The sequence below is a fragment of the Corythoichthys intestinalis genome, chromosome 4, assembly GCF_030265065.1.
Source record: "Corythoichthys intestinalis isolate RoL2023-P3 chromosome 4, ASM3026506v1, whole genome shotgun sequence".
In the NCBI taxonomy this organism is placed as follows: Eukaryota; Metazoa; Chordata; class Actinopteri; order Syngnathiformes; family Syngnathidae; genus Corythoichthys; species Corythoichthys intestinalis.
In genome coordinates this window covers 54,896,118-54,911,404 of record NC_080398.1, presented here as the reverse complement: position 1 = coordinate 54,911,404, position 15,287 = coordinate 54,896,118, and the positions used below count along the sequence as shown (strand labels likewise).

At 39.1% G+C, this 15,287-nt stretch overlaps 1 protein-coding gene across 8 annotated transcripts in view; it reads right to left on the bottom strand.

Annotated features, from left to right (window-relative positions):
- Positions 1-15,287, bottom strand: part of oxr1a (oxidation resistance 1a) — a 330,399-nt gene that overhangs the window by 89,019 nt on the left and 226,093 nt on the right. For all 8 annotated transcript variants that reach the window (XM_057833157.1, XM_057833156.1, XM_057833160.1 and 5 more), the window contains one exon: positions 10,667-10,749. In XM_057833157.1, the coding sequence (XP_057689140.1) occupies positions 10,667-10,749 (83 nt within the window). The remainder of the gene's footprint in view (positions 1-10,666; positions 10,750-15,287) is intronic.

The window sequence follows — 15,287 nt, the reverse complement described above, 5'->3', positions numbered from 1 at the left end:
ACCCAATTCGTTACATTATTATTAATATTATTATTATATTTTTCTGATTTGTATTTAAAAAAATATTTGATTTGTTATGTGTAATTGCTATTTGTAATCGTAACTGCAGTATATTTTAAGGATTTAGCGTAGGTTTTTGGGTTGAGGAACAAATTCATTATAATGTATTCTTGTGGGAAAATCCTGCACGACATTCGACCATTTGACTTACAACCAGGTCCTGGAACGAATTAAATTTGTATGTAGACGTACCACTGTATTCTGATTAGTCAAATTTATTTTCGATATTGCAAATGGACCAATCAGCTGTGCCCTCAAAATATATTGGTCCATCTATATGTACACTCTACTATGTTCCAGAACTGTGGGTGGGGACCCAAAAAACAAGATCCCAGATAACAACGGACTAAAATGAGCTTCCTACGCAGGGTGTCGGGGCTCATGCTGGGAGAGAGGTTGAAAAGCTTGATCATTCTGGAAGGGCTCAGATTTGAACTGCTTGCTGCTCCTCAGAATCAAGAGAAGCCATGTGCATTTGCTCAAGCATCTTGTTAGGATGGCTCCTAGATGACCCAGGAGACACTGGAGAGACTTTTGTCTCCTAGCTGGCGTGTGAAAACCTCGGGGTCACACGAATGGGCTGAAATGGATGGGTAGAGTAAGTCTGGTCACCTGCTTAAGATGCCTCCTCCAATTTTCTGACTGCCAAATTGCCCTGTCCCATACTTGCTCTTTGTCAGTCTCATTATCTTGTCTTGCACATACAGTGGGGCAAATAAGTTTTTAGTCAACCACTAATTGTGCAAGTTCTCCCACTTTAAAATATTAGAGGCCTGTAATTGTCAACATGGGTAAACCTCAACCATGAGAGACAGAATGTGGAAAAAAAAAAACAACAGAAAATTACATTGTTTGATTTTTAAAGAATTTATTTGCAAATCATGGTGGAAACAAGTATTTGGTCAATACCAAAAGTTTATCTCAATACTTTGTTATGTACCCTTTATTGGCAATAACGGAGGCCAAATGTTTTCTGTAACGCTTCACAAGCTTTTCACACACTGTTGCTGGTATTTTGGCCCATTTCTCCATGCAGATCTCCTCTAGAGCAGTGATGTTTTGGGGCTGTCGTTGGGCAACACGGACTTTCAACTCCCTCCACAGATTTTCTATGGGGTTGAGATCTGGAGATTGGCAAGGCCACTCCAGGACCTTGAAATGCTTCTTACGAAGCCACTCCTTCCTTGCCCTGGCTGTGTGTTTGAGATCATTGTCATGCTGAAAGACCCAGCCACGTCTCATCTTCAATGCCCTTGCTGATGGAAGGAGATTTTCACTCAAAATCTCTCAATACATGGCCCCATTCATTCTTTCCTTTACACAGATCAGTCGTCCTGGTCCCTTTGCAGAAAAACGGCCCCATAGCATGATGTTTCCACCCCATGCTTCACAGTGGGTATGGTGTTCTTCGGATGCAATTCAGTATTCTTTCTCCTCCAAACACGAGAACCTGTGTTTGACCAAAAGTTCTATTTTGGTTTCATCTGACCATAACACATTCTCCCAGTCCTCTTCTGGATCATCCAAATGCTCTCTAGCGAACTGCAGACGGGCCTGGACGTGTACTTTATTCAGCAGGGGGACAAGTCTGGCAGTGCAGGATTTGAGTCCCTGGCGGCGCATTGTGTTACTGATAGTAGCCTTTGTTACTGTGGTCCCAGATCTCTGTAGGTCATTAACCGTGTGGTTCTGGGATTTTTGCTCACCGTTCTTGTTATCATTTTGACGCCACGGGGTGAGATCTTGCATGGCGCCCCAGATCGAGGGAGATTATCAGTGGTCTTGCATGTCTTCCATTTTCTAATAATTGCTCCCACAGTTGATTTCTTTACACCAAGCCTTTTACCTATTGCAGATTCAGTCTTCCCAGCTTGGTGAAGGTCTACAATTTTGTCTCTGGTGTCCTTCGAAAGCTCTTTGGTCTTGGCCATAGTGGAGTTTGGAGTGTGACTGACTGAAGTTGTGGACAGGTGTCTTTTATACCGATAATGAGTTAAAACAGGTGCCATTAACACAGGTAACGAGTGGAGCCTCGTTAGACCTTGTTATAAGAAGTTAGACCTCTTTGAGAGCCAGAAATCTTGCTTGTTTGTAGGTGACCAAATACTTATTTTCCAATCTAATTTGGAAATAAATTCTTTAAAAATCAAACAATGTGATTTTCTATTTTTTTCCCCACATTCTGTCTCTCATGGTTGAGGTTTACCCATGTTGACAATTACAGGCCTGTCTCATCTTTTCAAGTAGGAGAACTTGCGCAATTGGTGGTTGACTAAATACTTATTTGCCCCACTGTATGTTCTTCATGAAAATGATAATTAAACAAATCAAAATGTGCTTCCAAATGTTATCTATGACAAATTACCATGAATATGAGAAGAATAACCAAATTTGTGTTTACGTTTTAATTAGGGCTGTCAAAATTATCGCGTTAACGCGCGATAATTAATTTTTTAAATTAATCACGTTAAAATATTTGACGCAATTAACGCACATGTCCCGCTCAGACAGTATTCTGCCTTTTGGTAGGTTTTACAGCAAGGGTTTTTGTGCTGTCTAACAGCGAACTCTTGTGGTCGCATTGCGACATGGTTTATTGTTTTCTTGCCAGTTCAATATGGCTGCACGACGTCTCGGGCTGACGCCTACGTTGTAATTTTGTGCTTATATGATCCTTGATGTACATATTATGTTAGTAAGCGAAATGTTATATTTTTTGTATGAGACGCTTTTTGTTTATGTTTAGTGAACCTGTATAGCGTGCTAAGCTAACGTTGTTGCTAATGCAATGCTTGTGTACTTTTTTTCTGTAGTTTTACGACGGTCTAAAGAGGACAATGGTTTGAGGGTATTTTACTAATAAATCAGATGAAAAAGGAGTCTGATTATTAAGCCGTCGTTCACTAGCTGTCTAGCTTTGGAAAAAGTAGACGCTTCGGAGTAAGGACAGCATAGACAGATTTAAATGACAGTAGAGTGAAATGCCCACTACAGTCCTTATGTACCGTATGTTGAATGTATATATCCATCTTGTGTCTTATCTTTCCATTCCAACAATTTATTTTACAGAATATATATATAATTTACAGAAAAATATGGCATATTTTATAGATGGTTTGAATTGCGATTAATTGCGATTAATTACGATTAATTAATTTTTAAGCTGTAATTAACTCGATTATAAATTTTAATCGTTTGACAGCCCTAGTTTTAATTTAAACATGCAGTACGTCTACCAAGTTCTCATTTTCAAATTTTCAATGCATTTCTCCTGTAGATATACATATTTCTATTTATTCACTTGATCATATATCTATTCATTTCACATTGTGTTATATAATCATTCTTTGTCATAACTGTGTGTTTATCTATTAACGTCTGTTAACAGTACTGCTTGCATACAAGGACTTTTCTTCCATTGTCCTATCTAGGTAGGGGCCGGCACTAAGCTGCGGCCTGGTTTTTTCCACTGTTTGTGTCGACGGCAGATATAAACTGTATTAACTTCCAAGGTTGGGGCAGATCGACTCAGGAGTGCAGAGTGGTGCTTCCAGCTGATCCAACCCGGCCGGACGGCTTTTAATTACTCTTGCCTTGATAAATGTATGTATCTTAGGCGGTTATTGCTTTCTTTTTGTTCCTGAATTGTGTGTCATCATCTCTTGTTTATTAAGAGAATTAAAGAACCTGTAAAAAAAAAAAAAAAAAAAAAAAAAAATCAGCTTTTTCCTTCACTCCGTTTTTCTAAATGCTAGTTTTGAAACAGGCACGTGCACTTATCTAGTTAAGAGCACAGGGCTACTAAGGATCCCCCCCCCCCCCCCCCCCGCCATTGTTTTGATACATTATTTTCAGAAAATATGCACTGTCTCATTGGAAAGTAATACACATTTCTTTTATATGTATGCTAAAATTCTTTGAGACATTAAATGACTAAATTACCATTATTATAATACTTTTTCGCAACTGACCATTAACATTATGTCAGTGCTGCTCAGCTACCATTCAGAGATGGTGAAGGAGGTAAAAGAGTTCATAATCAGCACAGCACATAGAGCCTACAGCCTTTCATACAGGTTCAATATGGCATTGATTTGATTCTCCCACGGTGATATTTGCTAGTGTCTCATCTTTGAACTATTTATTTTTAGCTTCACAGCTTGCTGCATAGCACAGAACTAACCTAAGACCACATTTTCACCTATTTAGTGTAATTTATTTGAATACAAGGTAACATACTGTAACGATGATCTTAACACAATACAATCAATAATTGTAGGTATTTGCATAAAAGCAAAATCCTTCAGTTGTACACAGCGAGGCAGACAGCTGGTCCATCGTGTATCAAATGGTACTTCTAACATGAGCTCAGTCATTCAGTTCTGATAAAAAATATCTGTTGTCCAGCAATTTCAATATGGATGAAGCCAGTAAGTGTGGCACAATTGGTGCCTGCGCTGAAATAAATGGCAGTAGAAAAAAAGTAACATTTCAATTTATCTTTGGTTTTAGAATCAAAGGCTTATTTATTGGAAAACCAATTGGCTTTGTGTGTTTGAATCCTACCTTATATACAACTGATGGAATTCCAACACAATTCAAAGATTAGACAATTGATCACTGTAATTAAACTAAATTGAGTGGGTGCGGACATGCAAATGTGCCCCACTGATAAAGACTAGTTATTTGAGTATTGAGAGTGATGAGAAAGGGCCGAAAGTGGGAAATAGAAAACCAACATCATAATTATAGCTCATAATCAATGAACAGCCTTTAGATTTTATACTCTGGATCAATAAAAAGGCATTGTTTGTTTTTCAAATTAGTAATTAAACTTGGGGTGCCATCTATTCTTCTTGCAGAAGGGTAGAGAAAGGCTGTGGCAGTCACGTTCCAAATGAATGACACCTAACTAATGGCTACCCAGCTAAAAGGTTAAGAAGATAGATTAAAAATGACATTTGGCTAGTAAAGAGAAAGACTAATAGCTTTATTTACGACTCTGTATGCCTCTTAGTAGCGACGTTAAGATGTGCGTATCAGAGCAAGGGCAAATCCATAAGCAACAATCAGTGAATCAAGCTGGAAATGAAGTTGAATGTACAATTTAATCACCCATAATGGGATATATAAGCAGCCGTTGCTCTTAATTTTATGATGGATGAATCCAAACATTGGCTTGACAGTTGCCATGGTGACTTTGTCATTATTATCCGAATGGTAGGATTTTTTTTTGTACAACTACGTCTTTTGCTGTTCCAAGAGCAGATCTAATTTTAGAGGCTCTATAAGTCACAACATTGTGTCCTTTTCAAGGGGATTCCTTCATGGATTTCTCCTTGTGTCAGATTAAAAGGCCTGTCTGTGCTTTGATAGTCCTCAGACCGAATTACTAGCACAAAGACAGACACGCCAAGATAAAAAAGAAAGAGCAATCAAATGACAGAGGAAGTGGCTGATTTAATTTCAAATGCCATCTTGCTAGTATTAGACTTAAAGTGTCACCATCAAGAGCAAGACTTTGAATCATCATATTTTGAAATCCTTCGGTCTAAATTCAAGTAACTCATTTAAGAAGCAGCAAGGCTGTGATGGCATCTGTCTTAAAGGGTCTAACCTGGAATCAAAATTTGGAGTAAACAGTGGCTTGTATGAGAATTGCTACAGTATGTAAGTGGGGATTTAAAGCAAGTCTCCAGCCGAGAAACAAGAACGTATAGGTACAGATGGACTTTTTATTTATTTGCACTCTTTCATTTAATAAACTGCTAAACATATTAGGTACTCAGAATTTTGACACAGAAAAAACAGCAACAACCATAAATCCTTAATGTCAGTGCTTCTCAATTATTTTCTGCGAAGCCCCCCCAGAAAGACGTAAACGTTTCGCGCCCCCCCCGACTCTCTGCAGCCACTGTAAAAAGCATCATTTGTCTATAAACTATTATTATTATAAATACACCTCTGCATAACATTGTGTCCTTTTTAACATTAAAGAAACAATATAATAATATAATTAATATAGATCATAATACAGTGGTACCTCGACATATGAGCGCTTTGACACATGATCTTTTCGACATCTGACGTAAAATTTGACTCGCCATTTCTTTCTGCATCCAACAAAATGCTTGAAAAACGACGATTAAATGACAGGGTCGTAATTTCATTGTTTTCCCGCAAGACGGACGCACGGTGAATTTTCTTGTGAGATAAATCAGCATGGGTTCCAAGAATGTTAAAGCAGATGGTGAGAAAAAAAAGGTGAGGCTTACTGTTGAAATGAAGATAGAATGATGGACAAATTTGAGCATGGGGTGCATTGCGTGTCTGTGAACTGCTTGACAATACTCCTCCGACCTCTGTTTGTCAGTCTTTATAAGTTAAGGTGACAATTATTATTGTTGTACCTTCGTCAAACAGACCCCCAGCTTTGTCAGATTTTTATTCATTTATTTCAGAACTTGTGCAACACAACACCCAAACTGCCAGCAACAACAGGACGTTAGAAGAGAAAGTAACATCCAGTGTTGTTAATCGTACTTTAAAAAAGTAATTAATTACAGTTACAAATTACTTCTCCCAAAAAGTAATTGAGTTAGTAACTAAGTTATCTGAATGTAAGAGTAATTAGTTACTTAGTAAAGTAACTGGTGTTACCTTTTATGCCCCCCCCCCCCCCCCCCCCAAAAAAAACATAGCAACCTTTGCTATGTTTGGAAGTCATTTAATGTTGTGAATCAACCGTTTAAGTTGTAAAATTTGCTCTAGTTATTGCATTAGTTCCCTTCTGTCTACTTTCAAAATGTGAAAGTTTTAAAACTGTTTCATCATTTAAAGATAGCTTCAACTCAAGATTTGTCCGATTTAGGAGTATTTTAGATAAAAAGTTACTTAGGTTCGCTAGGAAGGTTCTCTACAACAGAGCCTTTTTGAGAAGTCTACTGCTTTAAGATATTGACTGTTTACTAACGCCTGTGAGTCGATCATTTCGCATCTAGTTCTCTATACATGTCTAAGGCCACCATGTCTGTCATTTCGCATCAAGTTATTGTTACATATGATATCTACCTTAGCATCATTTGGCCGTTGTTTATAGGCTATCGACTACAGTCAGAGCCACCTAGCATCACGTTTGGAATGGCGTCACAACCTTCCTCCCCACTCCCGCTATGCTCTCTCGTCTCCGTGAGTCGTGCCTCTCAAAGACTTTTCTCACGTCATTCAACCAATGTAGTAAGGCATAGTAATGCATGCCTTTACATCCTCAGTAATGGTAATGGCGTTGCCAAGATGAGAAAAGTAATTAATTAGATTACTCACTACTGAAAAAAAAATAACACCGTTATACTCTAACGCTGTTATTAACAACACTGGTAATATCTCAACTGCACTCTCTCTTACGCTGCCGTCAGGCAGGCGGTGCGTTCAGGTACACCACGCAAAATACATCTGCCACATTAGAATCCGATTTGTTACATTATTACTAATATTATTATTTTTATTACAATTATCATATTATTATTCAGATTTTAAATCATGATGTATTTGTTTTGCTCTTTGTAATTGCTATTTGCAATAGTAACAGCATTATTTATTAAGGATTAAGTGTAGGTTTTCGGGCTGTGGAACGAATTAATGGAATTATAACGTATTGTTATGGGAAAATCCTGCTCGACACACGACCATTTCGACTTACAAACAAGGTCCTGGAACGAATTAACTTCGTATGTAGAGGTACCCCTGTATAGGTAAAGTTTAACTTTATTAAGATTGTTTTGCTTGTAACAGAAAAGAAAACGCATCAATTTGGTAGAAAAAAAAAAGTTGCATCCAAACTGTAAAAATATACTCAATAAAATTTAATAAAATTATAAAAATAATAATACATTCAAATTGATTAGCAACATTAACCCATGAAGGCAATATGCCAAACATTTTGACCGAAAAAATACAAAAACAAAAATTAATAGAACAAAAGCAACAGTATCACTGGTCAGAGGGGCAATTTTTATTTTTGCTACAGGCAGTATCAGCTCCTTTGCTATGGTGTGTGGTTATTTTGCCACCTTATATGATGCTAACAGTGCTTCCTGGTTTACAGATGTAACACTGACAAAGCGGGACGATTGTTAGCAATATTTGGCATGTTTTTGCCGGAAAGTAAAAAAAAATCAATCAAATCAAGTGGCTTATCAATGTGATTGGGTTCTAATGTCTTTAAAAGTGCCGTCTTAGTTGATTTGGCTTCCTGCTGTCTGTCCACTGCTAACATTTTTAGACACAGTAAACAGGCTGGTCTTTCCTCGTCTCCCACTGTAATAAAACGTTAAGGCCAAACGCTTCATACGCTTTGTCATATTTCCTCGTCTTAGGCTCTTCATATCTCTAGTACTCTTTGATGTGTGTTCTTGTTTGGTTTTAAAATACTGCACACACTCTGAAAATAAGAGCGCAATTGCACTTCATTATAGTACGGCAAAAAAGTATGTTCCCCCGAGGTTACATGCGCCACCCCCGGCATCGCTCTGGGCACCCCTGGGAGGACGCGCCCCACTATTTGAGAAGTATTGCTTGATGTGAACAGTGAACGATGTAACAAAGCATGTATTTCAATAATCTGATGGATGCCCAGTGTCACTAAACAAAAACATCTAAATCTTTACTATTAAAATCATTGAGCAGTGCAAAGAAAAGAAATTACTATGACCAGTGAGACCATTTAAAATTAGGGTGAATGAATTATGAAATCCAGTGAAAGCGCCACTATATTAGACAATGTAGTAAACAGTAACTTGGCAGTCAACCTACACTAACTCAAGTAAAAGCGGGGCAAATTCACATACATTTAGTTTGACTTTGAACAACCATTTCTAGCAGATAATCGTTAGATTTAGACGCTCCAATCCTCATCTCTATACTTTTCTTTACTTTTCTACCATATGCATCTTTCTGTCTCCCCATCCATCTCTGTCTTTCACAACACTTTTTAATTGGATGCAGCACAGCCAATAGGTTGACAAGACAGAATGGACTGGTGTTATCAGTGTCTAGGCAGATGGGTTGTAGCTGTTTATCTTATTTCTCAAAAAAAAAAAAAAAAAAAAAAAAGGGGTAAAGAAAGAAGCCCAGGAGTGAGGTAGAGGGGAAAAGAGGAGGCAGAAGATTGCATCGATAAGGAAGCATAAGAGGAAACCCACCATTTTCCTGTAGAATCTGGGAGATAGATTATAAAGTTATCTACTGGAGAGCAAAATAGGGAAACACAGCCAGCTGGCCCCTCGGCACAGGAGATGAGTTTAAGATAAAGCTGTTTCTCAAACACTGTCACTGTCGGCCAAGTGTCCATCACAATGCAAGTGAGGCTGCAAGGCACAACACTTTGGTTATGTGTCTTTTTAACACTTCTTTCCCAAGCCTACAGCATCCTGCTAGGTGCCGCTGCTGAATGCAGATTACAGGTGACAATCATTGGCAGTTCCTAATCTATCCATCACACTATTAGACAGGTGGTAAAGTGGTAACAAGAAGGAATGTGTAAGAAAATAAAAGTTAAAGAAAAAAAAAACACCTTACCGCCCCGCAAATACATGTGCATATATTTTCATGTAGCTGCTCATATCAAGGCAAAGAAAGAGCTTTTAGCTACAAACTGCTGCTCTCCGTTAAAAAAAAATATCGAGGGCCTTGTCAATGAACAGATCCAAAATGATGACAGATTACGGATGTGAAGTTAAGAGATGGGGGAAGGGAGCAGAACCGTACTATCCCAAAATACCTGTTCAAACACCTAGAGGAACATATGGACTGAGAAGTGGGAATAAACTGGAGTAGACCACGCTTTTGCCCGCTACCTCTCTCTTCGGAAAACAGACACATAGAATGAGCAGAGACACAGTGATCCCACTCCTCACTGTTGCCACGGAGAGGGTTGAGGAAAATCTGTCTGACTGCAGCTGCATTTGAGGGTCATTTCAAGAACACCAGGCAAAGCAGAGTCGAGCTCTATTTTAAGTTCATGCCAGTAGAACAAGAGATCCCCACTAACAATTCTCTACCCCTCTCCTAAACAACAGCTAAATCGATAGAAACGACAGTGCAGCTGGAAGGTCATTCACAAGTATAGCTAGCTCTGTGGTGGAATGCTGTCGATATGTGGCACAGAGAAAATGGAAAAACAAACACCATCCATTCCCTAATTCATCCAGAGAAACACCCAAAACTATAAATCATTGTTCCTTGTTTAGAATAAAAGGTGATTATATAGATGTAAAGTAAGTCCTTATAACACAGTTCCCATAACATTTCAGTCTGGTATGCCCTGAATGTCAGTACAAAAAAGACAAATACAAATAGTTCGAGGTTCAGGTGCACGTGTTGCACATGCAAAATAACAAAATAACATCTTGTCGTCACAAATGTGCTACCAAGCATGGTTAGACACGGTGCACATAAACATTCCCAGCAAAGCTAGTCAGAGCAACAGAAACCACCACCAGCTGACGCACACACAGAGCAGCTGCAGCACAATGCAAACAAGAGATGGTCAGACTCACCGAATGAGAATACACAAATTAAAGACTTGTTTGTTTTGTGTGCTACTCACAGAATATTCGATGGTCCCTTTGGGTCTCTGGAACGACATGCGCCTCCCATCCTTCTTCTCTGGGGTCTTCTTCTGGCCAGTATCTGTAAGCATTCGAGGCAAGGTACGCATTACATTCATGTTCCCCTCTCCCCAGCTTGTCACAAGCTGCCGTTTCCCAGCCCCGTGGGTAGACAGCTCATTCGTCAACAGTGAGGGAGCCAGCCAGCGTTGTGAGCTGTGAGCGCCGGACAGCCTTCTTTCTCCTTTGGTATCTTTCGCTCTCTCTCTCTCCCTCGCTCTCTCTCTGTCTTCTCGCTCTGCTTCTACACGCGTACTGTTACACTCTTTCTCACAGTTCTCCTTTGCCACTCTTTTTTCTCCTCCTAGACCACCATACAGACTAATGACAGCTGTTGAAAGCAGTTCACCTTGCCTTCTTCCTGCTACTGCCCCTCACAGCAGAGACCAGGCTGACCTTCATCAGAGTGTCGGTCTGGATGCGAAGCTGAGAGGACTTACAGGAGAGGAAGGGCTCAGGAAGTGAGATTAATCATTATGAATACGGAGAGGAAGGACTGAGGGTGGATGATAGAGATGGGAGGGTTCAGTGCTGTGTCTGGGGATGTTATCCGAAATCGTGGCACATGAAGGTGATAAAAAGTGCCTAGTTTAGTAATGTTGTGTTGGCATCTGTTTAGGGAGAGGAACTAGCAAAGGTCAAAAGCTATTGAAGGTGAATTTTAATGGAAAAAGGTACAGTAATTGGAATTTCTACTGGACATACAGTAGCAGTACGAATTGATGAAAAAAATATAGTGTGAAAGTTGATAGGCAAGTGTAAAGAAGGAACAAAAAGGGGGTGGAAAGAAAAATAGCGTGTGGAAACTGAGTCATTAAATGAAAGAGTGAAGAACAGATATAAAAGTAGCTGGACTAAAACTCTTGGGAGGTCCTTTAACTATGGGCTAAAACCAATAAGAATAGGAAAAAGATTTTGAAACACTAAATCTTAAAAACTAATTAATGGCCACTTCACTACTGCCCGGTGAATGTGTGTATCCACTTTGTGGTAGCTTTGAAAGTCCATGGTCTCATTGTGATGTATGAATGATCAGAGAGATTTATATCATGCTAATGACATCTACGCATCTACGAGTAATCGTAGACTATTTTGGTCAATCATAGCGATACTCTAACGCTAAACAAGTCCTATGTCCAACAACAAGTTTGGAAGAAACAGCCATGGCAGGCACCGACCGCCATCAAGCCACAGTTCTGCTTGGTTACCTTAAGAATTGTTGCATGAAACAAGGCCTATTTGGACGTAATGTTTTCGTCACCCAAGGGATGAGGTGGAGGTTGGGACTGTAGAGCCCGCAGCACAACAAGAGACTTCCCAAGAACGCCAAAAAGAGAGGGTACTGTTTGGTGCAGCGATACAAACAACAGCCACGACCTGCCTCCACCTTACCCAAGGTGCAAAGAAAGGATACTCTTTCATTTACCCTAACATATATGAACCAAGCCCGTGGGCAGCAATTATTCCTATGTCTACTTGGTGTTCTCCACTGAGGCCAACACACTCTGGTGTTGTCCACTGAGGCCAACACCATAGTGAAAGTGAGTCCAACTCCCCAGAGAAAGAATTGTTCTTGAGTCGGAGTCCTATATGGTAATATCTAGTACAACCTCTCAACCTCAAATAACCAGTTCAGGTTCTTTCCGTACCAGAGAGATGAAAAGTCCCCTTAGAGCCATCTTATGTAATTAAAGGACTAGATCGCCATAATAATGTAAAAATTGTGGCTCTCACTGTTTGGCCACCGGTGGTAAAAACGGCTTTAACCAAGGAGGTATTGCGTGTTTTGCATACAGATGGCATGATACATTATACAAAAGTACACGAAATATAAATATTATGATAAGATGGAGGGGCAGCGCCTAATAAATATGAAGAAAAAAGCAAGCGACCACCACTGCATATAAAGAGTAGTTCTTCATATTATGGTGTATAAAATAAGGTAAGATCACTAGTAAATCAATTTTATTTTCATTTAAGTAAAAAAAACAGTTTACAGGTCAAACAGGTCAAATTTGACAGCGTCAAGAAAAATCAGCAACATGACAAAGAAAAACATTTGTATCACAAAAACACAAGGCTGCCTATGATATGTGACCTTATGCCTTTGTCATGGGTAGGCATGTACCTGTATGATATTCTGACGGTATGATAACCTTAAGCCAAAATATCACGGTTTAACGGTATCCCATTATTGCAATTACAACTCTAAAATGTGTTTCTTTGAGAAACCTGGGTTAAAAAAAAAACAACAAAAAACGTTTTTTCCATTGAACAGCATTTTTATTTTTCAAAACATATTAGCAAATTGGAACATAATTATCATTTTAAGTTAAAATATATATTAAAAAAATATTCAACATAAAATAAATGCAGCCCTTTAGGTGAGCCTAAACCCAAAGCCACAGCTCAACATTATTACCATCCGAATAAAAATAATTGAATTATTTTCCATAAAAAGCATGTGTATCATATCATATCATGTTTATATTATACACACTCTCTTCCTCAACACAGACAGTTGCCAGAGAGAAAAAAACCACCACGTTTTAAAATCGCTAGACACACCACTAAACACGCAGGAGTTAACTCTCGGAGCTGGTGGGAAAAGTTCATAACAGTGTTTACTAGGCCTGAACGATATTGGGAAAAACTATTGCTGCGATTTTTTTTGGGTTTGCGATATATTGCGATATTATATTGCGATATTAAAAAAAAATTATATATTTTTTTTCCAAGATATTTTCACAAGATGACTTAAATAGCTGTTTGGAAAGACTTTAGATCACCACAGTGTACAGTCATCCCTTGTTTTTCGCGGTTAATGGGGACCAGAACCCGCCGCGATAAGTGAAAAACCGCGAAGTAGCCCACCCCCCCATTTTAATTTTTTTTTTTTGTGTGTGTTTTTTTGTGCCCAATGTATTTATTCAGATTTAGCATTGGAAAGAGATACATACAGGTTGACCCAAAAAAAGTTTACACTCAGTTGACTGCTTGTTTAAAGCCATTGAAACATATCTAAATAGGTTGTCATGCTTAAGTGATTCATTAAGGTCACTCAATGCAGCTGGTAATCTCTCTTCTCTACAATTCCTGTGCTTCTGCTGAAAATGAAGAAAACTTTAGCTGTACCTGAATTGCTGCGTGCCGGTCTGACACCTACTGAGATTGCAGCAAATCTGAGAATATCAAGATGTGCAGTCTACAAAGTTAAAAAAAAGCTGAAAGATATTGGAACAGCCTCACGAAAACCTGGGTCTGGAAGTGCCGATCTGTGCGGACCAAAAAGTTGATTGACAAGGTGATATGTGGCCACTCCAGAGTCCAGATTTTCAATCCCCTGGATTATAGCATATGGGCAACTGTGGAGGACAGTGCCTGTAAGAAGCCACAAACTTCTGTGGCAGCCTTGGAGAGGTCCATTGTTAGATCTTGGGAAAAGATGACAGCATCCTACATAAAGAAGACCTGTCAAGCGTTCCGCAGGCGCCTGGAGGCTGTTGTGACACTTAAGGGAGGACACATTGAAAAATAGAGTGTACTGTACATGTTCTTTACAATAATGTATAATTTGTGATTCAATTCTAAGATGAATAAACATGGCATTTAAGTTGTATTATGGCAGTGTAAACTTTTTTTGGGGTCACTGTGTATAAGACATGTTTTTTTCACACTCCCCCCCCCAAAGTGATTTAAAAAATGTATATAAATAAATGGTTTTTAAGCACTTCAAATTTCATAATTATGATAAGTTTTAAACATAACTGTCCAACCAAATCATTTTTGAACAAGAATAAAGTACTGTAGCAGATAAATGCTTGGCTTTATTAAATGCTTCTGTTTATCTACTTTAGCTGTGACCATTGAAGTGACATGTAGAAATTTCAAACTCCTCATGATCACTTCTGGCATTTAAATGTCTCCAACGTCCCCACAGTACACACATTCATTCCAGCGCGGCTTTCTTGCAACTGTCTAACAAGTTAAACGATGATTGACAGATGCCCGTTTGAAGTCTGCTTCTTTGGCCAGATCAAAGCCATTGTTGTGCCGCAGTGACTGAGAGGATCAAAAGGCTGGGAGAGGGAGGGTAGGAGGCTGTGCGCAGACCAGAAAGTGAGCCATATGTGGATCAAAAAAAAGAAAAACTATCGCACGTGCTTGCGATGGGACTATTGCGCACACGCACATCGCGATGGCGATGTTTAAACGATATATCGTTCAGGCTTAGTGTTTACTAACCTTTAATTTTGTATAAATGCAAAATCATATTGGAGGTATTGCCTCCTCAGCAGCCACCCTACGCAAACATTTTTTACATGTCGGTTGGCCCTCCTCCTCTAAGCAGCAGCTGTCTGTAACTTTTCTGTAGCCGAAGTATTCCCGTACCAGCAATTTCGTTTTCTTCGATGGAGTAAAAAGTTGTTTTTTTTTTTTAATTGTATCGGGACTCGGTATCGGCATATTCCCTAAAATCAGGTGACTCGGCCTCAGGTGCAAAAATATGCAATCGGGACATCCCTAAAAATAATGCACCTAATGAATTTGTGGAAGGGG